At 43.2% G+C, this 26,279-nt stretch overlaps 1 protein-coding gene across 2 annotated transcripts in view; it reads right to left on the bottom strand.

Annotated features, from left to right (window-relative positions):
* RMDN1 (regulator of microtubule dynamics 1) overlaps positions 1-26,279 on the bottom strand; it is an 857,211-nt gene that overhangs the window by 416,813 nt on the left and 414,119 nt on the right. For both annotated transcript variants that reach the window (XM_069621304.1, XM_069621303.1), the window contains exon 6: positions 1,567-1,654. In XM_069621304.1, the coding sequence (XP_069477405.1) occupies positions 1,567-1,654 (88 nt within the window). The remainder of the gene's footprint in view (positions 1-1,566; positions 1,655-26,279) is intronic.

A 26,279-nucleotide genomic window follows, 5' to 3' on the forward strand; every position in this document is an offset into this window, starting at 1 on the left:
CCTTTTGATAAGTTCTCTTAAATACTAAGGGGCTGCGCTGTTGAAACATTTCTGTGTAATGGATACTATTTTGAATTCAATCCTGTCTTTGATGGAAAGCCATTTGTGCTGTCTTCTGGCCTCAGAAATATGGTCTTTCCTCGAGATGCTCAGTGCTGATCTAAGAGCATTATTTTGCAGAATTTGGAGTTTGTTAGTGATTTGTTTGCTGGCACCTGCACAGAGGGCATTACAATAATCGAGTTTGGACAAGGTTGAAGATCTTGATAATGTGAGACAGTTCTCACAAGGCTGGGAGGTGTATGTTTGGTGGCATGTAGCTTGATCATTGACTCGGGGTGAGACAATCTAGGTTGGAAATATGTTTGCTTGATCTTGGCATTAATTCTGGGAGAAATAAGGTTGGTTTAATGTGTAATGCCGGCAGCAATACTTCAGTGGTGGAAGAAATGTAGTTGGTTCGATGTCCTCAAGATGGGGGAGGTCTTTTTTGACGTTGGAAGTGTAGTCTGACTGATTGTGGTCAGTCGCTATGAGGTGAATTGGGGTAGCTGATGACAGGAACCAGAGGCTAACTAGGAGGAGGCTAGCGTCATGCATACTCAGTGGGATGCACACCGTGTAGACAGACTCTGGTGGGACTTTTACCCCTAGAAAACTGTGAAAAATCACTATTTTAAAAGTATTTATTATCCTCCTTGTATTAAGAAAGCAATTTAAGACCTGTGTGGTTGTTTTTAATGTTTGGCCTGTTGGTATCGGGAAACGTACTTATGAACCCACTGTTGATGCACTATTTATTTTATTTCTTTTTATTTATTCAGTATTTATAAGGGTTATGTGAATTGTGGCTTTATTAATGTTTTATGTGTTCCATCATAATATTCCATATGTCGGCTAGGCGGGTTGCATATATGTGCTTATGTCCACGGGTCGGGAGTGCGGGAGTATGCCGCTGACTTAACTCCCAGTGGAGGCACCGCACACAATACGTGTGAGCAGGTGGCGCTGTCCTGTGAGCAGGTGGCACTGTCCTCCCTAGGCTTACATCTGGAACACGTAAATAACTCAGTTATGTTTGTAAGTGAGTAAGTGTGCGAGCCCCACTCCTGTTCAACCAGTAGGCAGCTGCACCCCTCAGTCCTTTACAGAGTATCACTAAAGCGCCAATCTCCAATATATATAAAGGGTAGCAACACCTTGCATGGATAAGCACATTCTTGGGGCATTTGATTTTGCACCTGGCATATAATGACAGTAGATTCACATGTGGGATTATACCTTATGATATGAGGTCTATGCCAAGCATGTGGTGGCATCATTGGGACATTTGAGACTTCATTTGGCATATTTCACCCAAAACCTTATGACTTTGCCAATGTTATGGTTTGCCAATGTTTGTTTTGCATTTTTTTGTGATCTGTCCCAATCTCCTTTCCCAACTCCCCCATTCTGTGGTGCAGTTTGGCATGCAAAAGCAAATTAGCATTTTTATGGTTTTGCTGTAGGATGTTTGTTAGCAATGCTGCAATTTAATGCACTCATTTCAAAAGAGTATTCTGGTACCTCTTCGTATGTAGATGTAGGTGGATTTTCATACATCATGGCAGCAATTTGCTTCTGGGCCCAAGGCATTTCAGCAAGGAAATATGACCTGGAGAAAAAAAAATCAATTCAATATCATTTAGGTTTATTATGAAATGCATTTTATAGAAATAGTAGGACAGACATTCTGCATGAGGTTAACGTTTACCATTATCCGATACAAACGAATCGGTCAACTGAAACAATAATATTTTAAGCCGCAGAACACATATAGAATAACTCCCTGGATGACAGCAGTGAAGCCCAACTGAAGCTACAAACAGCATATCAAAGCTCTCTTGCGCTTAGCAGTGACAACCCAGAATAATCCAATCCAGCCCTTGCAACCCCAAGACACATAACTAAACAAGACACAAAGGTGATAGGATAATCAAAAGGCTGCAGGTTTTTATTAAATTCATTTAGAGTTAGTTTACATGTGAAACACAAACCTTAGCATTATTAATTTGCAGATAGCTCTCAACCATTTGTGTCACAAAGGCGGCTGAAAACACCCGATTTTGTTTTGGTGGGTGAGAGGCCCATTGAAATGAATGGGCTTGCTGGAGACTAGCTGGGTGAGTCAGCTGTTTACAAGGCGGGTGACACCCGCCAAAAGCGTGTGAGTTGAGAGCTATGATGTGCATCTAATAATTTCTGATTGACAGCAGTGACACTTTGTTGATTTACTTCCAGTGTAAAGGGTTCTATTCCGGGCAATTTTGTTCAGGGTGAACAGGTCACTTCCGGATGTATTACTTCCGGGGCATAGTTATTTTAATGACCTGGTCTGCCCTATTTGTCAATCAGTGCTTTTGACTGCCCTCTCTTCTACAGAAAAGAGTACAGTCGCGGTCTTCCTGAGTCCAGCCGTCATGGCTCAGCCCCAGGGTATGTGAGTGCAGCCCACTTTTATTCTCTTTCAGTGGCTGGTTATTCTGTTTGGGATAACACTGTAACTCTGCCCATCCGCATTTGAGACTTATGCGAAAACAAACACATGTTAGGTACACAATGTCAGACAATTACAATGGTGCGTCCTGTAGGGATTGGGTGGGAGGGTACCGAAGCTTTGGCCTGCTAAACAACCTGAGTGATGCTACTCGACTTTCATAAAGGGGGTTATTTTGGGCCCACCCCTCAACCTGTGACGCTGCTGCCACCCCTACCAGAAGGGCAGGGCCTTTACAGCATCTGTGTGGAGAGTGACAAGGGACTGTCCTCTAGGGGTGACCACTAAGGTGCCCGTCCCTGTGTAGCACAGGTTTACTCAAACTAAAACTACTTAGGAAAGTTCTGCCTTTTCTTCCTTCTACCTGCCGAGCCACAGTGGTTACTTGGTTACTTCTTCTACAATAGGGTCTCTTGATTATTGAAATGGGATCTACCTAGGTCAACCACTTTATCTTATCCATAGACTCCAGATCTTTCCGAATGCTGCAGCCAGTTTAGCCATAGGGGCTCCCCGATGTGAGCACGTCACCACTTTATTGAGTAAACTACAATGGCTTCTGGTTAGTAGACGGATCGAGTTCAAGATCCTGTGTATTGTTCACAGGGCCTTGTACTCGAATGGCCCTATTTTTCTGTGCCACAAACTTAAAGCATATACTCCTTCCTGCAGTCTACGCTCCTTGTTGTTTGTTTGTTTGTTTATTTATTTATAATGCACTCCCAACCCGGGGGTAACTGGGCGCAGACTATAAGGATATGCAGTTTCTTGGTTACACAGTTAGCTGTACAGTAGTGAAAATTACAAGAATGACGAGTTACACATAAAATCAAATTACATAAAAGGGCATATACAGTAGTACACAAAAATAAACAGATCAGAATTATAAATAATCTAGCAAGATAAAAATTTCACCTGTTGTACCACGATTACACAAGTCCAGATCAGGAGGCTGCTCCTTTTTGGGCCAGGCCCCCAAGGCTTTGGAATGCTTTCCCTTTGGCGTTCTTTGCTCTACCTGAGCATATCCATTTTCCAAAGCAACTAAAGACCTTATTATCCAACACCTAATCTGTTTCTTCTTCTGTTTCCCCCTGTTTATGTTTTTGGTTGTTTCTTTGATTTTCCCTGGTTTCTCTCCTTCAGTGCCCAGATGCCTCGGGCCAAGGTGTCTCCCCGAATAGTCCCCAGGGGATTTGTTATCCATGTGGCCAGGACTCAGCCATCACTATTTGATCCAATTCCTGTGGGTGGACCACTGAGGGATGATCACCTGGATGAGGGGTCCTTGGAGAGTGGAAGTGGGACACTGATGGGTGAAACGTGGTATCCCCCTTTTTCCAACACCTTTTCCCCAACCTACCACGTAGATACTCAGAAACTCTAGCCCCCACCTATTCCGACACTAACACTTTCAAACACCGCGAAATACAACGGACTGACACCAGAGCCGTTTACCTGACATGTCCAAAAACAAGGGTCAGGCAAATTCAGGCAATTGACCAGAATCACATACACCTGATGGCCCTTTCCCTTCCCCACAGTGATAAAAGGTGGAGCACGAGAGCACACAACGAGACAGATATCCCTGTACGGCAAAACAAGAGGAGGAGAAAGGCAGTGAGAACCGAAGGGGCGACAACGAGAGAAGCAACCTTGCCCTTTCTGACCCAAAACCGCGAATCCTCAGTGAAAGGATTCGTAAGACCACGAACAATAGCCAGCATTTGTTGCAGCAGATGTCAACGATACACAAAGCCCTCGTACACTGATAATCAGGACAGGTAGAGACACTACCGTGGTACCATCCTTAACTCCAGAGACAAGAAAAGCCAAGCGGTTCATAACAGCTGGTGAGTCAAGGGGAGAACCAATAAGAAACCGAACTGCGTTGAACGAAAGTAGCCAATAACAAATTAAGGGAAAATCACAGAACTATTAAGTCCTAAGGGGAATACCATCTGCAGAGGGGTCCAGCACCACGTGGGTGCTCACTCGAGAGCCTCTGGTTAATTCCCCAATTGTAGAAACTACAGATACCATAAGGCCTTGGGAAAGCCGCAAGGAAAAGGTGAACGTGGTCATACAGGTATCTAGCAAGATTCTCTGTACAGTCTAAAATCTTTGACCGACAACCATTGGAAAGCTAAGGGAAATGAATCCTGCATAAAGTGAAAGGAGAAGGAACATTGTGCCCAATTACAAGTTTGGAGGTAGACTTGCCGGTAAAACCGGCAAGGCTACCTCCAAACTTGCAAGAAAGTCTGGCACCCGCGAATGGGCAATTACCGGGGTATTCCGGCCCCGCCGGACCCGGTAATTGCCCTTTAGTGGGTGCCGGAACCGGGTGATCCCCATTCCCATTTGAGCCCCAGGCTCAATGGGGATGGGGATGCCTGTAGCACAGGCATGCTGGGCTCGCGGGTGCCTTTCATTCTGCCAGGTCAGACCTGGCAGAATGAAAGGCACCCACGAGCACAACTCAGAGTTTGCCGGTACGAATACAACGGTATCGGCAAGCTTACTGGTACCGTTGTATCTGGACTGGCAAGCTCGTAATGAGGCCCATTGTGTTGGCAAGAGTGAACCCGACGGAGGGATGCCGACAGAAAGGGCCAAAGCATGAGGCCCCAATGAACATTGTGGTGACAAGATTGAACCCGACAGAGAGATTTCCACAGTGGATTGTTAAAAAAGACATTAAGAATTGTGAATGCGAAAGGTGAAATTGTTTTGGACACCAAGCCGTAGTGAACCAGACGGAGGGAGGCAAACATTCAAGAAGGGTCTGAACCTGAAAGAGGGGGATCCAGGGGTGAAAAGCCATCAACCAACGAACGTGAATGTAGCAGAGGTAATCTTTTTGAATCCAAGCCATAGTGAACCCGACAGAGGGAAGCCGACATTCTATAGGGGTCTGAGCCCGGAACAGTGAGACTCAGGGGTAAAGAACCATCACCCTAGTGAAATCAGCTAGGAACGTTTGTAGATCTGAACCCAGAAGAGGGGGATGCACGGTGAAAAGTCATCACCCAATGTGCATGCGGAAAGGAAGTTTTTGTTTGTTATTTTGAACACATCAGGTCCTCGGAGGGAGGAGACTTTTTGTAGAAAAGAGACTTAACCACCGTAGGTCCTGATAGCTGAGAATGGAACTGTCGTCTCGTGGTGGGAAAGCTCGAGAGTGTGCTGTGCTCAGGAGTCCTGCTTTGTCCTGTGCTCAAAACGTGGGGAAGGGAGACCCCTGGCTACCACATCCTGACTTATCATTTGTGAACACTTCTTTCTTTCTTGTGAATCCTATCCCACACTCTTTTTGTATTTATAGTAAGGATTGGCAATAGTTTTTTTTCAGGCCCTTTTATTTGACAAGACGCCACTAGGACTGCCTTATTATTATTTGATGGTCGTAGCTTGCTCCCATCTTAGATTTAGGTTTAGATTAGGTGTTTTTCCAACCTGCATATACAGTTTAATAAACACCCTTGAGCTGTGATCACTTGTGTCTGTCTTTACTGTTTCCACCATGAGTTCCTTACAATACATACATACATCCACCTAGTGTTTCCCTTGCAGACAAAGGGAGATGCACACATAGTAGTGACAACTCAGAATTTCCATTCCTTGCAACCCCAAGGCACATAAACAAGACGGTGTCCAGACATTTGGTCGACTGAAAATTTCGCAATTTCGTCAAAAACCAAATGGTCGAATTTTTTTTAAATTATATATTTATTTTTCGGGTTTGCATTTTTAAAAAAAAAGGGTTTTTTAGAAAAAAAAGGGGGCTGGGGGGGACCCCCCCTAAAAAAAAAAAAAGGGGTGAAAAAAAAAAATTCGACCATTTGGTTTTCGACCAAATTGGTTCGACCATTTGTCCAGTCGACCAATTTTTTTCGACCAATTGTCTGGTAACCAAACACAAAGGTGATGGAATAATCAAAAGGAAGCAGTTTTTTTATTAACTTCAGTTAGTGTTATATTTACATGTAATAACTGCTGATTAATAGCACTGACCCTTTCTTGATTTATTTCTGGATAAAAGGTTTCACTTTCGGCCAATTTTGGTCTGGGTGAACAGGTCACGTCTGGATGGATTACTTCTGGGGCATAGTTATTTTATTGACCTGGTCTTTGCATTTGTCAGTCAGTGCTTTTGACTGCCCTCTCTTCTACGGACAGAGTGCAGTTGCGTTCTTCCTCAGGCCTGATGTCATGTCTCACCCCAGGGTATATGAGTTCAGCTTCCTCTTATTTTGTTGCAGTGGCTGCTAATTCTTTTTGCGATCACCCTATATCTCCGCCGAGGCTCTCAGAAAATAAACTGATGACTCAGAGCCCCTCCCCCCACCTGCGCCTACAGTTTCCACACCTAGTTACAACCAAAAGCCTCCAATGACCTTCGTATGTTGAGCAGGAACATGGCAGTACCTGTTTCCGAGAGATGTACTGTGTAAGACTAGAAATGGCCTGGGTCTCTTAAGTTTATAAAAGTGTGCTTATGGAAACCAAGACCCTGACTCTTGCTGTATTTCCCCAATGCCACATTTAGCTGCCGTCTGAAGAGTTCCTAAGTATGATCTCCAACCATATTATTTTAGTATTTCCCATAAGCGTGGCCAATGCCATCAGGGTGACATTTATCTTATGCAAGAGGAGCCATCTGCACAGATCGGTGAGGTCGTTGCCCCCTAAGTAAATTACAATTACTTGTGGGGCAGGATCCTATGCGAGTCTTTTCTTAACAGTGCCCTAAAATGAGTCCTGTTTCATGCCTGGTGTTCCAACTCACCTGATGTCAGAGCCCCTGCAGCCAAGACAATGTCCTCTGGTACCTTTGTCACAATATAGGAATGTACAATTACCCAGACACGAATGTTTTCCGAGGAGAAATAAAAGACATTCTCACATTCAGCCAAATATCAGTTTAATTCCATCAGTCACTGCAGTATCATCTTTAATAATGCTAATTACCACACAAATGTAACCTATTTCGAGATATACAAATGTTTATTTTTTATTATTTTTATTTTGCCTTGCAAACCCCAAACTGCATGAAGGTGTGGTGGTGCCCTCCAGGAGGGCAGCCATCTGTGTTCATCACGGTGCTGGTTCACGGATCATATTAGGGCGTACATATCATTTGTAGCTGTCACATTTCCATTGCCCAATCTTTTGTATGTCCTAAGCGGGTAATCCACCCTTGGAGTGTCGTGGCAGCCCCTATTCTAAAGGAGTGTGGTGCAAATTTCTTTGCCTCCAAGCCACCTGATGACAGGGCCCAGTTGAGCACCTTCTGGAATTGGAAGAGTGTCTGGGATTGCCTGTCTACATGTGTGAAGAAGTCACCTGCGCCCGTGGGTCTGGTAAGCAGCAATTGGCCTAACTTTACCACTGGGCAGTACTGGTCATCACCCAGCAGAGCTAAATGAGAGTTGTTCCTTCCCCCTCCTCGTTCGTCTTGGACCGCCTGACAGTGATGTTGGCATGTGTGCCAGTAAATCCTACTTCCCCCCACATGCGTGCCCTGTGGAATTGGCCAACGTTCACTGACCCTTAAAGATCCAAAAAAGGCAGCAGAGAAGGCTGTGGCAAACAGCACAGTCTTGAATGGGGAGGAGCAAATATCCTGTAAGCTGTCCGAGAGCATCTTTAATGTTCAAAAATCGATTGGGGCCCTGCAATCTTTGTTGCAGTTCCATCCTAGCCCAGCCTTTCAGTACCACCCTGATGGGAAAGTCCCTTGTATTTATTTTTTTATTTGATTTATTTTTTATTTCATACAGTTTAAATAAACTTTTGAAATACATACATCACTTAGTACAAAAAATAATTAATTCTTAGATAAAATCCTCGCTTTTACATTAATAAAGTAAAAAAGACAAAGTGAAATGTAAACAAAACTACTAAGGATTCCTAGACTATACTTATTATCAAAGGAGACACTTCTCTGCATCCAACTTAATTTGGAGTTTTTCTAGGTATCTCATCAGCATTGGGGTTCGTTTTTTACAATCACTATTGTGCATTTGGCAACACCAGTCCTCACTACTGTAGGTCGTACATTTGTCCATTTCTTTTCCCAGGTAGAAAGTTCACATAGTTCTTAAGTGCGGACAAACGAGGACTAGAGGTTTTAGATTTTCTTCAGTGTGATTGCAAAATCTGCAGTTCGTTTTATCGGCGTGAATCAATCTTCTTTGAATCAAGATTTCTTTTGTTTCAAATAGGTTCAGCCTGTATTTCAAGTACAGCTTCCTCAAGCGTTTACATGGCCACATTGCCATATAATTGACAATTGTATTGACTCCTTTAGCTTCCATCGGTGCATTGGCCATATATTTATGCTTCAATCTTTTATCCACCGTCTGGATCCAATCTAATTGTAGAAGCTTTTTCTTCCCTGCATTTGGGTTGCCCCATAATGTTTTTCATCAGAGGACAATTGGACTAGGATGTTTTTATTGGTTCTTTGTAATGTGCACTTTACAGCAATATGTTTCAAGGCACATCAAGACAAGGGATGATGAAAAAGGTATATAAGAAAAACGTTCTTAAAAGGTCTTGAAACATTCAGAACGTGCAAGTGCTATGGCATGAGAATAGGGGAGAAGGGATGGAGGGAAAGTCCAGGAAGGGGGATGAGGGAAGGAGAACATACAAAACATTCTGACTAGGTCGTGAGATGGTTTAAAACATGCAAGTGTTGAAACATGAACAAGGGGGATGAGGCAGAGAAAGTGGAGTGCAAGAAGGCGAGAGGTGAGAGTTACATTAACAAGTTATAAAAAAAAGTGCAGGAACAAGCAGGTAAACTGCATTAAGGAAAACCAGAAATGCAATTATGTTAAGCAGGTATGAGTGACTCCAGACTGGAAAGGCACGCCGCATGAATGAGGGACTACATCAGGCATGCAGACAGACAATTAAGACTAAGCAGGTAAGAGTGACTGCAGACTGAGAAAGCCACGCCTCATGAATGAGGGGCTACATCAGGCATGCAGACATGCATTATGACAATCAGGTACGAGTGACTGTAGACTGGAAAAGCCACGCCTAATGAATGAAGGGCTGCAGCAGGCATGCAGACATGCATTATGACAATCAGGTATGAGTGACTGTAGACTGGAAAAGCCACGCCTAATGCATGAAGGGCTGCAGCAGGCATGCAGACATGCATTATGACTATCAGGTATGAGTGACTGCAGACCGAGAAAGCCACGCCTCATGAATGAGGGGCTACATAAGGCATGTAGGCATGCATTATGACAAGTAGGTATGAGTAGGTATGAGTGACTGCAGACTGGAAAAGCCATGTCTCAAGGATGAGAGGCTACATCGGGCATGCAGCAGGAAGTACAAGCGGAAAGTTGAGGGACTACAGTAAGAACCAAGATCGGCGGTTGATGGTACGGGAGAAGAGAAGGCAGCTCAAATGCAAAGAAATAGAGTCAGGAGATTGCAGTAGGGAGGAATGGAGAGCACCCAAGCACAATATGGAGGGTGCATGCAGTGGCAGGCCTCATCATACAAACGGGGGGCTAATTTGATATGAAGTGGACAAAGGCAAGATATCAAACTAGAACATCGAAAGTGAGGCAGACATCGCTGTACAAACTATGCAATCTTCGTCTGCCAAAGAGGAATCATCATCTTTGACGTAAAATGCAGTGGCCTCCTTGGTTGATGCCCTTTTTGGTAATGAACAGCAAGATCTGAAACGCATACTCACACGAGTAGGCGATGTTATACTTGATAGCTACGATGTGCTTATGCATGCATATAAAATATTGAATGGTCTAATGATTGTCTAAATGTCAGCCATGTGCCCCTTTTTATTGCAAAGGAAAAGGGCTGAACTTCATACGCACCAAAAGCTACAAGAATCAGTGGTAATCCTGACAGGTACAGAAATTACTCCTGCAAGGTGCACATCAGCCTCCATGTGAGAGGAAGAGGAGGCTGCGCCCCCCACACCCACAAGTGAATCTAGGTCTGTGACCCCTGGTACACCGCCGTTCATCAGGATAATGCGGAAAAGACGACGGAATGGGAGACGCTGCCTAACATTTTAAAGAAATGTAACCTGACTAAACGGATTGATAAATAATCTTCTTCTTATAACATCAATCCTGTGGTCGCTTGCAACTGTTGAGCCGCTGAGGCTCCTCCCGTGGGAAAAGCCACCATCACTAGAACATTAGAAGATGGTATGGTACGCCAGGTGCAATTACAAGGACTGATCGATAAATGGGTACAAGCTGGCCCACAAAGCAGGACATATATGTTGCCTATAGTGGCCCTTGTGAACCTTAGTGAGTTACCTGAAATAGTGGAAATTCCATCCAATTGCCCACCTTCTGGAGACAATAACCCCTGTTTAGCGCCACAGGTGATACAGAGTGCCTTATGGCCCCAGACCAGTGGACAACAGAATACTGCATTCTACAGGGATGGGGATTATCGAAATCTGCCCGATAACGAAGTCCCCCATGGGGATGGTGAAGGAGCGGTCCGACCCCAGTTAATTCTAGATAAGGGCAGGTCACTTGGGAAATGGCCAAAGTTGCAGAATTGCACCCAATGTTTACTAGCCCCTTTATGAATCTTGGATTTCTTCTGGATTTATGGCATTGAATTCCATCCTTGAAAAATATTGGTACAGATGATATAATCCACATGGAACTACCCGATATACACAGCACCACAAACTCGACCATTTATGAATTCATATCTCGGGCGGTGGTAGCCTTGGTGAGCCCTAGCCATGTGGAATTGAAAAAGCTGGGATTTCAATTAACAGTGTGCCGAAAGTACATTGTGAACATGTCAGATACCAATGAAGTATCTCTGGCTAAGAAGTGTGTAGGATTGCCTATGGATTTGAACATACACAGTACTGAAAGAGTCAGTGTATTGGGCTTCCTAAAGCCACCTGCCTGAGGGAGGTGGAACAATGAATTTCAAACTCATTTAATGCCAATCAGTATTGAAGCCATCAAATTGAGGCCATAGTTCCTTATCAAACAATCCTTTAGGCTTTTCTGTTATTTTAGCAAGCGATATCTTTTTTCTTAAGGGTTTTAACATTGTTTATAGACAGACAAAGCAATGCCAGAGAAGCCACCCAATAGGGGTTTTGGTTATAGGAGCTACATCTCAGCTCCCTTTGAAGGTGTTTAGGGCAGGCCCCATGTCGCCCCACGTACTGTCGGCTACTCTGAAGGACCCTGCTCACCCATTGGAGAGGCAATTGATTGTACATTTATATGATCCACCATGTCGCCCCACGTACTGTCGGCTACTCTGAAGGACCCTACTCACCCATTGGAGAGGCAATTGATTGTACATTTATATGATCCACCAGGGGCGGTGGCCTCTAAAGCGGTTCAGGATAATGTAAAAAAGATCCTTTGCCACTGGTATGCCCTTCACCATGCAGGGAGGTCATTGTTGCCGGTGACTATAATGCGCATATATTCTCTCCTGAGCAAATGCTCATTCCTGATGGCGATTTAGAGGTACATTTATATTCCACCAGACCCGCCCTGAAAAGAGAAAAGAGTGGGGGCAGTTTCTGAATACCTTTGATCTTTTGTGTTTGAATAAGAAGTCCCGAGGTGGAACATTTCTGGAATGTACCTGGTCCAACGGCAAGGCCTCATCCATCATTGACTAGGCCTATATTGAACATGCAATGGGGGTCCATTGCACTCACTACGACGATACTTCACACAGCCTTAAGTGATCATTCTTTAATAGCTTGGTCTCAATACCTGACTGGTCCCCGTGAAGTAGAGCAAATTGGTGGTAATATCAGGGTAAGCACACAGGATAACAGAATCATTTGGTCAGACATTAATGTAAGAAAGATAAATTTGCTTATTTGTACCGACCACCTGCTGCTAGAAAATGGACTGAACTGTAACAATTGGCACCTGCGAGCCACCATGGTATCTCCTCCAGGGCAGTTACATCTGAACTATGCAGCGGGCAAAGATAGCACCATACACCCCAGGCTGTTTGATATTGCAGTCCATCCAAGAAAGAAAACCTACCGCAAAGCCAGAACATTAGTAGAGAAAGATTCTAGCCTGTCTGAGTGAGATAGACAAAGCTTTTTGCTCTCAGGGATCTCACCCTAACATATTAATTGGCTAATGTGGCTCATTAATGAATACCATATTGGAGGAGCAATGTTTGGGACATTTGAATACACTCTATTATGATGACAAACTTGCAAACCTTAAGTTTGAGACATCTATGACCAGAGCCCAATTAGCTCCATGTTTGGAGGCAGATATTTTGGAGATAATTAAGAAGCTAAAGGCCTCTAGGGCTCCGGGTCCCAAAGCTATCACAAATGTTGTCTTTAAGGCAAACCCCACCTTTTGGACTGACCTCTTGGCCAAACTGTATCAACAGATCATGGCCCGGGGTGGGATTCCAGCTAGTTGTAGTCCGTCCTGGTCCCGGTATATAAGAAGTGTGGCAAAAGATTTTTCCCTCGTTAATGTTAAAAAAACTTAACAGATGGCCAGAGAAGAGGGACTTTTAAGAAAATTCCAAACGGAATTTGAAGGCACACAATAGGTCTCTCAATATATGTGTGCCTCTTTACCTAATGTCAGAAGCCCACAAATGCTCAAACAGAAACATTTATTTATGCTTTAATGATTACACCAAGGCTTTTGACTCGATATTGCGCCCGCTATTGCTTATGGAGCTCATGCTTTTGTGTGTGGACCCATTCCTCCCGTATTATTTACAATCTTTATATAGGGACACCGCCATAGTTGTTTGCCCTAATCAGGAAAGGACTGTTACTCATCACATTGTCACGACCCAGGGACTCAAACTGGGGTGTGTGTCTGCACCCCTTTTATTCAGTCTATATGTCTTTATTTGACAATGCAATGAAAGGTGTATGTAATTTTCCTCCTCGCATTGGTGCTGAACTAACCTCTTTTCTTTGCTACACCAATGACACCATGCTCATAGATTATACCCCTATAGGACTCCAACGATCTATTGATGCCCTCTCTGCCATTGCAGCTGCCAATCATATGGAGATCAACACCTCTAAATCTAAAATACTGGTGATTGGAAACAGACTGTTAAAAACCCCCACTTTATTTGGAAATTAAACCCACACCACTCTGGAAGTGGTGGATATGGTGTATATATATATATATATATATATATATATATATATATATATATATATATATATATATATATATTCAGTAAAAAAACTTTGTTAAAGGAACGTTATGGTTAAGTTGCGCTACTAAAAACCTATGAAATTCAGTGAAAAAACTTTGTTAACGGGATGTTATGGTTCAAAGTAAAACCGAAAAAACCCTGAAATTCGGCAGTTATGGTAACATAAGCAACCATAACTCGCGCCACCGTGCACTGCTAACACTAACACCCAGGACATCAAAGATGACATCACAAATGTCATTGATGACATCACTGATGACATCACATGTGCATTTACTTGTCATAAAAACTCTGTACAAAGGATTCTTATAATGCTGACCAAAAACTGTCAAGGATCATTGGGATAAATATCATGAGCTAATTAGTGCATTAAGCAATGCCGTGATATAAATAGCATTCTATTATGAAGTTCTATCCAGTATACTAAGCTACTCATGCAGAAACATAGGCAGTGTGTGCAGCATACATGATGAAGGTGCCATATTCATAATCTTGCCATGTTGAATACTGAAATGATAACTGCTTTCTTATTAGAGTTTTGCGTACTGTGAAACATGTAATAAGTAGATAATAAAACCCACTTAATACATAATTATTACAGACAAAACTCAAAGAGACAACAACACATACAAATATGAGTATATACAGGGACAGTGAAGTAAACAAAAAAGCAGAAGTAGTAGCAGAAAGAGTTCATAATCTAACTGATTGTCTTTATGCAGAGAAACTATTGCTCTGTTTCAAAGCTGCTACTTACCATATGTATGTGTATCACATGATGTGACTGCACCCAAAGGAAAGGAGAGTGAGTATAATGTATACAAATATGAGCATATACAGTGAAGGTAGAGTAATAAAAATAAAACTATGAGAAAGTGCTGATAACCCTAATGATTATCTTCATGCACAGAAAGGATCGCTCTCTTTCAAGCCTGTGTCTTCCGCTATGTATATGTTTCATATGATGTGACTTGACCCTAAGTCTACAAATATAGTACCTTTTCAATTTTTACTTCCTGACTGTTACTGAAGAAAACTATGTGGCTTCGATATGTCAGTAAAGGATAAAAAGGGAGAGCCAGCCATGTGATGTCATCAGTGATGTCATCAATGACATTTGTGATATCATCTTTGATGTCCTCGGTGTTAGTGTTAGCAGTGCATGGTGGCGCGAGTTATGGTTGCTTATGTTACCATAACTGCCGAATTTCAGGGGTTTTTCGGTTTTACTTTGAACCATAATGTCCCTTTAACAAAGTTTTTTCACTGAATTTCATAGGTTTTTAGTAGCGCAACTTAACCATAACGTCCCTTTAACAAAGTTTTTTTACTGAATTTCATAGGTTTTTAGTAGCGCAACTTAACCATAATGTCCCTTTAACAAAGTTTTTTCACTGAATTTAATAGGTTTTTAATAGCACAACTTAACCATAATATCCCTGACTTCATATACATGTAACATAGAACATACTAACCCCCTAGTAGTGATTTTCATGTCCGCTGACTACCGCCATGTCCGCGGACATATCGAAAATCTGAGCGTAATGTAAATTTAAATAGTGTGCCCCATTTCCCCTTTGAAGGTGGCTCTGAAAAGAGCCGTTTTTTTTTTACAGATGCTTGACAGACACCTGTTATTTTGTATTTTTTTCTTGGTTTTTTTTCTTACTTTACTCCTAAAATCTTCACATAACCTTCTCCAAAGCAACCCTTACATTCCAAAATAGAAAGGCATTTCCCGTAAAAGATAAAGAAAGGCCATCTTCTTTAAAATTAACAGCATTACTGGCATCAATATTCTCATTATTACAGAAGAACATACCAGCTCTAAGCATGAAGGCACACATGCCTCGGTTGATGACACAGCTAGCAATGTTTTGCTGAGGACAAAAAACTGAACTATTGTCCCGTATTGCCCTAGGTAGTAATCCAGAAATAATTACTTTCGCATTTGGAAGGATCTTCATTACGGCTTGAACCAAGCGTTCCAAATCAGCCAACAAAGTAGGGGCACTGACGTTGCCCAAATGGGTAGCACCATAGTGCAAAACTACTGCATGCGGCATGTTCATCGTGGCCATAACCTCACAAACTTGTACAATTCCCTGTACATTGCAATCAGGCACAGTGCTCCACACCACCTCCACTCCTTTCACATCTAAGTTCTTTGCAACATGCCTGCATTGAGCGTACTGTTGTAAACCATACACAAACATATCTCCAAGCACCAACACCCTGACTTTCTCTACTTCTGCCATCTTCACCACACACAGTCTCTTTCAACACAAATCCACAACCTCGACATCTGATTGGCTGATCCGTACAGTCTTCTTTCCATGTTGGATTTCCGGGAAAAACCCGGATGTAGCACACCCTGCCCACGAACAGCCGCGGTGTCCGCAGACGGGGTCCACTTTACTCTCTGTGCCATTCCCTCATTGCATACAGCTAAGCAATCACACAATACGAATAACGTCCTCAGAACACCCCCATTTTGTGAATTTTCAAACATTTCAGGACAATTAACATTTCATTATTCAACATATTAACATTACAAATATTATACTTTCATCTTGTACTCTGCACACAATGCTATGTTTCTCTATTAGTAGCTCAGTATACTAGATAGAATCCCATAATACAATGCTATTTATATCAATGCATCGTTCAAAGCACTAATAACGGTATGATATTTATTGCAATATCCTTGACACTTTTTTCGCAACATTATAATAAAAATCCCTAGTACACAAATTCCATGAAAAGTACATACACATGTGATGTCATCAGTGATTTCATCAATGACATTTGCGATGTCATCTTTGATGTCCTGGGTGTTAGTCTTAGCAGTGCACGGAGGTGGCGCAAGTTATTTTTCATAGCTTACCATAACTTGCGATTTTCTGGGGTCTTTCTGCTGTACTTAGAACCATAACGTCCCTTAAACAAACTTTTTTTAATATCACGCAAACAATATAAAAACATGGCATGCAAAAACCAACTTCTCACAGATGGCTTTACACAGAATGTTGCAAAGTAAGAATGTATGCTCGTTCACAGTGAAGGTCAGCTGCTTCCATTTTTTTCTCGGGCCCCGGAGAGGCTCACGAAGCGGACTATAAGGTTGTATTGTGTTTTGACCTTGACAGACAGAGATTGTGATGAAAGACTTCTCTTGAAGGAGTGTTGCTAAAACGTAAGAGAAGATAAGGATGAAATTTCTGAAACGAAACCACTTTTATATATTATATCACTATGCGAAAGATCGTTCGCACACGCGGAGTCGTATTTTGGGACTGCACTACTCGTAGACAATGGAAATTGCAATTGTACTGTAAGTAACCCTTTAGATTATTTTATACCAAATATAATTACAATAGCGTAGCATTAATGACCGCTCAAGTTGAACTTGGTCGTTGAAAGTGGCATAATGTTTTCTACCGCGCACTATCACCGCCGAATTGATCCCCTGTCGTTTAGAGGCCTCTGAAAAAGGCAGACGACACAGGGTGGGTTAATAGAAATAATTTAACCGGTCTACAGGCGGTCAAGCGCTCTACTCGCTGTGCCACTTAACTGTAGCCTGTCAAGTGGCACAGCGAGTACAACGCTCGCTTTGACATCCGTGTACAGCTCGCTAACGCAAGTTCGAATCCCGGCAAGGCCAAACTCAGCCTTTCATCCTTCCGTGGTCGATAAATGAGCACCACACACCATGGTTAATAATAAGCACCGCTTAGATACCTCATGGTTCTTAGCGCTATATGAATGGGAAAATATTATTATTTTATTATTAACATACTCCATTGCACTATCTTCGATAGCAAATAGTTTCATGCCCTAATAAATAAAATGATGATTTTTAATGAAGATCGGCTGGTGAGACTAATTTATGTTTTTTAACACAGGTATGTGGCCCCATTTTGCCTATGTCACGATTTACAGACTCCAGCGGATGGGGTCTTCAACTGCCAGGTGCAGGTCCAAATATGCAACTTCATGACCCTCACCATTTTATTGGACCAATATGCCCTTACGCAGTACTAGCGGCTCCAAACAACATACCAACCAATAGGGTGGTCTAATGGCTCGTTGTTGGAGCAACCTTCCGATTATCAGAGCAACCATTTACTGCTTTTATCATAAACCAACAGCCTATCTACCGCAAAGGAACAACGCGTGGCTCAAATAACTTTTGCTGATCGACAGCAGAGACAATAGCAAATCGCTGAATATTCACTAAACATTTCATGTGAAATAAATGTACTTTACCAAATGTACAATCTTGCTGTTTACTTTTAAACCACAGTCTCATATTCCGAATTATGGCGCACTGAGTTGTAAGCTGATCTAACACCCTCTGTACCGCAAAGGAACATCTCGTGCCTCAACATGAACTTTTGCGGATCGACAACAAAGACAAATGCAAATTGCTGAATATTCTCTAAACATTTGATGTCAAATAAATGTACTTTACACAATTTACAATCTTGCTGTTTGCTTTTAAATCACTGTTTCATATTCCGAATTGTGGCGCGCTGTGTTGTGACATAATATGTGTTGTCTTCCGGGTTCTGTGTAAAGTCACTTAGGACTGCAGAGGACTGGGCGCTTTTGATGACCCACCCTGTAACGTCATGGAGAGAGGCGGGGAATATGAATGCTTTGATAATATCAGGCTTAGGGGCGAGAGATATGATTTAGTGTCGCAAAAGCAAGTCAGCCAGGTCAATAGCGCCAGTCATAGGATTATCACATAATGTCGGCACACACCAGCCGGATTTATCGTTTCTTTAGTGGACAAAAAGTCGGTTGACGCCCATAGGAAATTGTACTATTAGCGGACAAAAGGAGTGGTCTTAAAACACTTTCACCCTAACAACGAACAATACAAACAACGTTCTCAGAAAACCCCCATTTTGTGTAATTGCAACCATTTTGGGACACCGCGAGTGTTCTTAGAACACATTCAACTAGACAGATTACAATACGGACAGCGTCCTGAGGACACCCCCAGTTTGTGTATTTAAGAACAATTAAGTACACCGCGAGTGTTCATAGCTCATTTTTACCTTCCTTGCGAACAAAAATGACACATACTCCGTCCTCTAAACACCCCACCATTTAGTTTATTTACAAAATGTCAGAACAGCCGTGTTCTCCGCGGACAAATCGAACGCAACAAAAACGTCTAGCACATAAAAAAAAACACATTGAACCTATCTCATACTCCCCCACCCTCCCCAAACACTCTTACACACCAACACACGGCACTAAATACAATTTATCCACGTTTCACCGCGCTGTAGGCGGTTGACAGCGAATACAAGATGGTGGGCACCACAGAAAATCTGACGCGCTCCACGCCCCTCGCCGTCCAATCAGCGAACACGTCGCATGTCCGCGGACATGACGCAAGGCCATGGGCCAATCGGGGTGCTGTCCGCGAAGCGAACACAGATATCACAAATTTTTTTGCCTTATGTTTTGGTCATTTTATAAAAAACTACTGGACGGATTTACACCAAATTTGCAAAAGCACGCTTTCGGGACCAAGCCCCCGCTCCTGTCACAAATTTGGTGTAAATCCGTCCAGCGGTTTGGCCTGTGGCCGTGCGCAAAGTTTTTTTCCCATTATGTCTATAGGAAAAAACACAAGTTTTGGGACCCCTCCTATAAATTTTCACCCCCTGGACGAATCCTCACCAAACTTTGCAAAAAAATTCAGAGTGGGCCAGAGGGAGCGAAGTAATAAGCCACCCAAAAAATGCTCTTCCTATGGAAACACCAACTTAACCATAACTACATGGACGCTACCGCGTATATATATATTTCAGGCTCTCCAATTAAATTGTGCCTGGCACAATCCTTCTATGGCGATTACTTTACTTCCAAAGCCTTAAAGAAATTGCTAGTCATTTAAAGGTTTGTAGCAACAAAGAGCGGTGATAATGTGGAAGTACTGCTGACCATTTTTCACACCAGTATCATACTGGGAATTCTCTATGGTATGGAGGTTTTATCTGACTCACACGTAAGGTGGCTGGAGGGGAAAATGCTACAGTCTATTTTGGGTGTTCCTAGCACAGTGCAAGTCGAAGCACTTAGGTGTGAACTGGGTGTACCATCGTTGTAACTCCTAGTACAACTGCTGACCCTAAAAGATGATGAGAGTACTCTCCTGAGGCTGATTGCTTCTCGCTTGCGAAAGGGGAATGCTAACATTTTTCTGAAAGAACTGCAAAAATCGCCATTTTCCCATTTAGGAAGCATAGTTCTACATGTGGAACAAATGTTGTCCCTACCTAATGCTCTGTCCCTATTGAAAAACGGGACTCGAAACTGGGACAGGGTGGACAATATGTCAAAACTACATAATAAAACGAGATTCCAAGAATACTGTTTGCAAGGTTTCAATTGGATTTGCCCTGCACGTATTTGTCAAAACTATGTGATGGGAACCTGAGAAGGTTCGTTATTTATTTGCGGTTTAGCATGCTCCCAGCTTTTGAATTTACTGACTCTTGGACTGAAAACCCCTATGAGGAACGACTATGTCGACTGTGCCATGGCTCTATTGAAACTAGCTGTCATGTTCTCACTACCTGTCCCAGGTTAAAATCACAATATTATAAGGCATATCGGGACCTAGTTGAACACGAATAATTCATAGAGAGGGATTCATTCTGTAGTGAGATAAATGGAGCCGAGTCTCTAGTCATAATATCTTCGGCCTTCCATATCTGGAGGGAGGCACTGACCCTATGTGCAGCAGCAACTTAACTGGGGAAATGGACTGATTGCGTACTGCCTTGTATAGTGATGATACTGATCTTTCTTAATCCTTGTGCATTTTAATAATTTTCCCATTGAGATTAAATATTTTGTAGATGTATTTATTCTTCTCTGTGTGTGATATTTGTAACTATTTGTATGTGTCTTTTGTATGCCTCTTTTATGTGCTTAAGGTTTGATTAATCAAACGCACAACACATTTCAAAAAAAGAAAATTATATAGCACAGTGACCAAGGAGGTCCATATCCCCCAGAGGCCCCTACCCTCTGCCTACTGCACCGCATCTCTCTTATTTAGTCACATAATTGATAAGTGCGCCCCCTTGGCAGTGCCGGATCTGCACCCTTTACTGGATTCCCCCCTTCGATCGATCTATCGGTCAACTCTTTTGTCCCGGTCCACTTTTTACTAATGTCTTGGGGATCCACACCCTAGACATCCTGACCATGTCTCCCCAGTCCTCTTCATACCCTACTAATGAGTTCCCAGTTAGCACACACCCTTCCCCATCCTTCATGCATGCTACCCAGAATGTGTCATACTCCTCTATATTTGCAGATGGCATTGTGAAACTCCCTACTTCATTATGCTCAGTAAGTCCAGGCTGTTTTGCCCCCAAATTGTCTCTGTGTGCCTTACTCCTTGTGCCGTCAACATTCAGGGACATCAAATGTCTCCTCCCCCCTTTCATGGTGCAATGTCTTAGTAGTAGATGGCCCACACAGAAGGTCATGAGCATCAGGACAAGTACAGGGACAGTCACTTTGAAGATGTTAGCCAAACAGATGGGTAACCAGGCGAAGAGGGTGTTGGACCAGCCATCAGATGACACCCCATCTGCTTCCTTTGTCATCTTATCATGGAGTGCCCAGAATTCCTTGATGGCCTCAGTTAATTTTTCCGTTAGCTACAACATTGGTGCTCGCACGGTATTGTCCTATGTTTATAATTTTTCACTGTAAATCCTTTGCATTACTGTCCATTCTTATGTAATTACCTCATTATTAATGCCCAAGCTGTCTGTAACCATGCTCTGATACCCCAGAGTCTGGACATGTAACAAATGTAATAAATAAATAAATAAAACATAAAAATTGACAGGAATCAGGGTGCAGCAACTGCTTCCAATCTTCTAGCACACGCCACCCTCCTGTGCGGTTAGCATATCCAAAATGTATCAATTCTGGAGTGATACAAGTCTTACAGCCCAAAGCTCTTCCCTTGCAGTCCTTTCTCTGTCGAATTTTCCAGTTGCAGGTCACCTGCAGCCATTTTGCACTGGCCACGTCTTGGACCCCCGGAAGCAAGAGCGATGCAAAAAATGTTGAGGCCTTGGAGAATAGTATAAAGTGAGGTAGAATAACGGCCAAACTTATAAAGGATTCGCTGGACCAGTAATTACTACTGTGCATCCCTCTTTTTAATGAGTATACTTGTCCCTCAGGTACTTTTTCTTCTTCTGCTATCTTCTTGTTAAGTACTGCAGAATGGTCCCTGAAAGAGGGCGCCAAGTCTGCTTGAGGCACCACCAGGGGAGGGCTGTGCAGGGTGATGATGGATCACAATCCTCCCGAGTCGGGAGGGAGCTGGGTGTATGCCTGGGTCCCACATGCCCACCAGTTTTCCACAACTGCTGCTGTCCCACTCACCAGTGCTATACTGCTCATCACCGTTGTGCAGCTGGTATTGGACCCCAGATATGTTGACCCTGTGGACCTAAAACACAAGGAAAATCATGTAAGCGTCTTTATGTGTACTTGTTGGTGTCTTTCGCTTATCCAAGTTAATGAATGCACATACTTTCCCAGGTTGCTCTGTTATTTACTTTAGCCACTATATTCTGCTCAAACCCACCAACCCCTCTGCTCAACACTGAATCATTTCCCCCTCCAAGTGCCCATCATGAACGACTGACCCTTCTATTGTCATTAAAGGCCTTGAATGGCACCATGGGATGTCGTGCCCTTTTTCATTTTGGAATTTCAACCTGTTGTGCATTGTAAATAGCTGCTCTCTCTTCTTAACCATGTAATTGTCAGCATACACTATCCAGTGGACCGATACTGAATAGCCCTGATAAAGCCCTCTAATTTTGCAGTGGGATAGGGTCATAATACACCCTTCTGATTCCAGCATGACCTCTTGAGGAAGAAAAAGCCGGGGTGCCCCTGTGACGTGTGGGATGAGAGAGCACAGATAGCAAGTGCTGTTTGCCCTCTCCCGTCCTACACGCTGCATATCGTTGTACCAAATGTTGCCAGATGCCGTGCCATGCCCTCTCCCAATGCCATCGTGAAACATATCTGTATTAAATACACTTCCTTTATTTCTAGATGGGTTACTCTGTTTTGACACATACGACAGGTCTGTAATTCTATTTATTTGTCTTTTTAAAGTTACCTACCGTGTGTGCAAATTAGAAACTTGCCCTCCAACCATTCTATCTAATCCCTGCTGTAGTGTATAACCCTAGATTGCGCTTGTGTGCCGCGTATCTAGGGTTAGGGGACAGATGAAAGAAGCTTGCCCTAACTCGTTCAGGTGATGAAGTGTAGGAGGACTCGCTTTCCTGGATTTTTTCTGCCGGTTTATGCAAATGCACACAGAAACAAATATCCGGCCATGGAAACGTAAATTCAGTCATCCTGACCGGATGCAGCTAGACATTATGGAGACTCAGAATACAGGGACAAAAAACCTTCCAAATAACTACATTCACACAGATACAATGTCGAGGTAATATGCCCACATAGATCGAGAATAATATTTTCTCTATTTTTTTCTCGATCGTGTGAAAGAGACCAAGGCACATTACAGGAGTGCTGATAAGCCCTCTGTAATGTGGATATCCAGCCTTAGCACTGTGGTCTCCATAGTTATATCCAGTAACATCCTGTAAATGACTGTTCTAGTCACATACTGCAAGATGATTGATGAATATGTCTATTGCGGACACAAGTGATTTTTTGCATGGACCGCAGGCACGATTATGGAAGTAAATAACCACTTGGCAATCTTGCAGAGAGCGAGACGCGAGCATATGGAGGTCCCGCATTGACTTCAGACTTGCCCAGTACAGATCAAAGTAAGAACAAGAAGCCTTGGTATACATCTGAGGAAGTGGAATCTCTGTATTCCCCTCCTGAGTCGAGTGCTTATAATTGTTAATTGAAAGAAACTGTAAATTTGATATCAATAATTTCATGCTATGCACTGCTACCTTTTTATAAATATGATAAATGCAAAACAAGCCCTCCGTACCTTTACACCTACAAGATATACTATGCCTATTCCCTGCAGGTACGTGTGGGGTAATTATTTATCCCCTAAACCAGAAGAGGCATTACACTATTCTTTGGCATGGCAGAAACTGCAACTGGGGTAAGGAGGGATTACACTAATAGGGGCTTTTAAATTGTGTTTTAAAAACACAGGAAGTACAATGAGAACCTCTTTTCTTCCTCTTTCCACCCTCCCCGTTTGTTTCCCCGCACAGGTGCAGCGGTCTGCTGAAGCTGAGCCTCTTCTCTCTCTTCTCCGAGGCCCTGAAGAAAGTGGCACCTTACTAAAGACATTGAAACCAGTAGGCCTGGTATATTTCCTCTTATCAAGGGCTTAATACCAATGCTCATAGAAAAAACAAGTGGTGTAGTATCATTTGGAAAAGGGACACTTGAGGAATACCATACGTGAGCTGGCATTCTGCACACTCCTATGTGTAGAACTTTGAAGTATTGTTTTTTAACTTTGTAGCGTCAACACAGGGAAAAATAATAAAATAACAGTGGGCCTCATTACAAGTTTGCCGGTCCGGAAACGACGGTACCGGTAAGCTTGATGGTACCGTTGTTTCCGGACCGTTAAACTACGTGTTCTGTGAGCGGGTGCCTTTCAGCCCGCCAGGTCTGACCTGGCGGGCAGAACAGCACCCGCTCGAAGACCTTGACGGATGCACCGGCACTGTTTCACACAGTGCCAGTGCATCCGTCCTCCCCATTCCCATTGAGTACAATGGGACTCGACTGGGAATGTGGATTTTCTTTTTCTGGCGCCCTGCTGTAGGGACCGCCGGGGCCATAATGCCTCGGTAAGTCCCCATTGCCGGGTGGCGGGAAAAAAATGACTCCGCCAGCAGCCGTGCCGGTATTTACCTGTATGACCTCCAGCACACCCTATGGTTCATTCTTCAATGCCTATAGATAGATGTGCTTTTTCATAATATTGGGATTTGATCAAACACTTCATTGCCTGACCGAGTTAGGGCAAGCCTCTTTCATCTGTCCCCTAACCAACCATAGATAAGCAGCCCACCAGCGCAATCTAGGGTTATACACTACAGGAGGGATTAGATAGAATGGTTGAAGGGCAAATTTCTAAGTTTCCCCCTACAAACTAACAATGATAAGAGCAAAGCACCTAAAACAATAGACACGGATGCTATACCATAAAATATTATATTTCTACTTTCTATTAAAGCTGATATTACTCCGTGGCAGATCATGCTCCACCTCCAGGGGCCTCCTGTACAGCCTAATAGCAGAGAAAAAAGTCAATGACAGTTGGATTCCCATCACATCGTTCTCCTCTCCTCTTTTCTGAGGAAGTCTGTTGTGCTGTCTCTGCGGACGTCAGAAAGGTGTCTCCATTATTTTTTGTCCGTCACCTTGACTGTTGTGGATATTGCATAGACCACATTGTGGGGGCCAGTAAAACATGGGTCCTTGCACTTTTGCACACAATTTATAATGAGTATTGGGTCACCCGAGTAGAGAGGTGCAGATGATGGGAAGCTTTCTTCTGCTTCTTCTTTAACTGTGGGTAATGTCTCTGTAGCCGGCCTGCATGGACGTGGGTGCACCTGACAAGATATATATGGAATAGCTTTGGTAAGTTCAGTCAAATACGTCTGGAATTCTTCACCAAGGATCTTTGCCGAGCTATTAGCATCCAAAATTGTACATGCAGGAGTAGAGGGTGAATGCATTCTCCTGCCAGTAACAATTTTGTGGGGAGTCAAATGATCCGTGCAGGGTGAGTTGCGCAAAGCAAATAAAGCTAGCAGCAGGCAATATAATCAGCTTTTGCCAAATGTCACAGTCAGCTTTGCTAAGTGTTGTTTAAGCAGGCCATTTAGTCACTCAACTATGCTGTTGACTTGTGGGTGGTACACTGAGCATATGCTCTGCTTTATCCCAAGGAGGGCTGCAGCCTCCTTGAAGAGATCATTGGCAAAGTGGTACCCACTCTCTGACCTTAACTCATCACATATGCCCAACCTCAGAAATACCTCCTTTGCCAAAAACTGTGCATCAAGTGCACAGAGTCCCACCTCAAGACAACAGGAAAATGACATACAATGACTATCGTATCGCGATATGGAGTACATCTGTCTTGCATATCAACATTGTCAATATGCAAGTGCCAGAAGGGCCCTACCGGTCATGGCAGTGCTGCCCTGACAGTTTTCAATGTGTGTTCCACCAAGATTTTCTGGCAGACCATGCAGTTATTTACAAATTCAGCCACCCACTCATAAAGGTTGGGCGCATACCACCTCTCATTAATCTCTTCAGCCACATGTTCTTTCAACACATGGGCAGGTTAATGGAGTTGCTCCAGTGCCACAGTCACCAATGTTCTGGGCATTACAGGCTACCCTATGCTTTTCTGCCTCTACACTAGGTGCGTGGGGGAAAGTGAACACCCCCTCTATACCCAGAA

This window comes from Ambystoma mexicanum, chromosome 5q, assembly GCF_040938575.1.
Source record: "Ambystoma mexicanum isolate Mex_15411 chromosome 5q, UKY_AmexF1_1, whole genome shotgun sequence".
Taxonomy (NCBI): Eukaryota; Metazoa; Chordata; class Amphibia; order Caudata; family Ambystomatidae; genus Ambystoma; species Ambystoma mexicanum.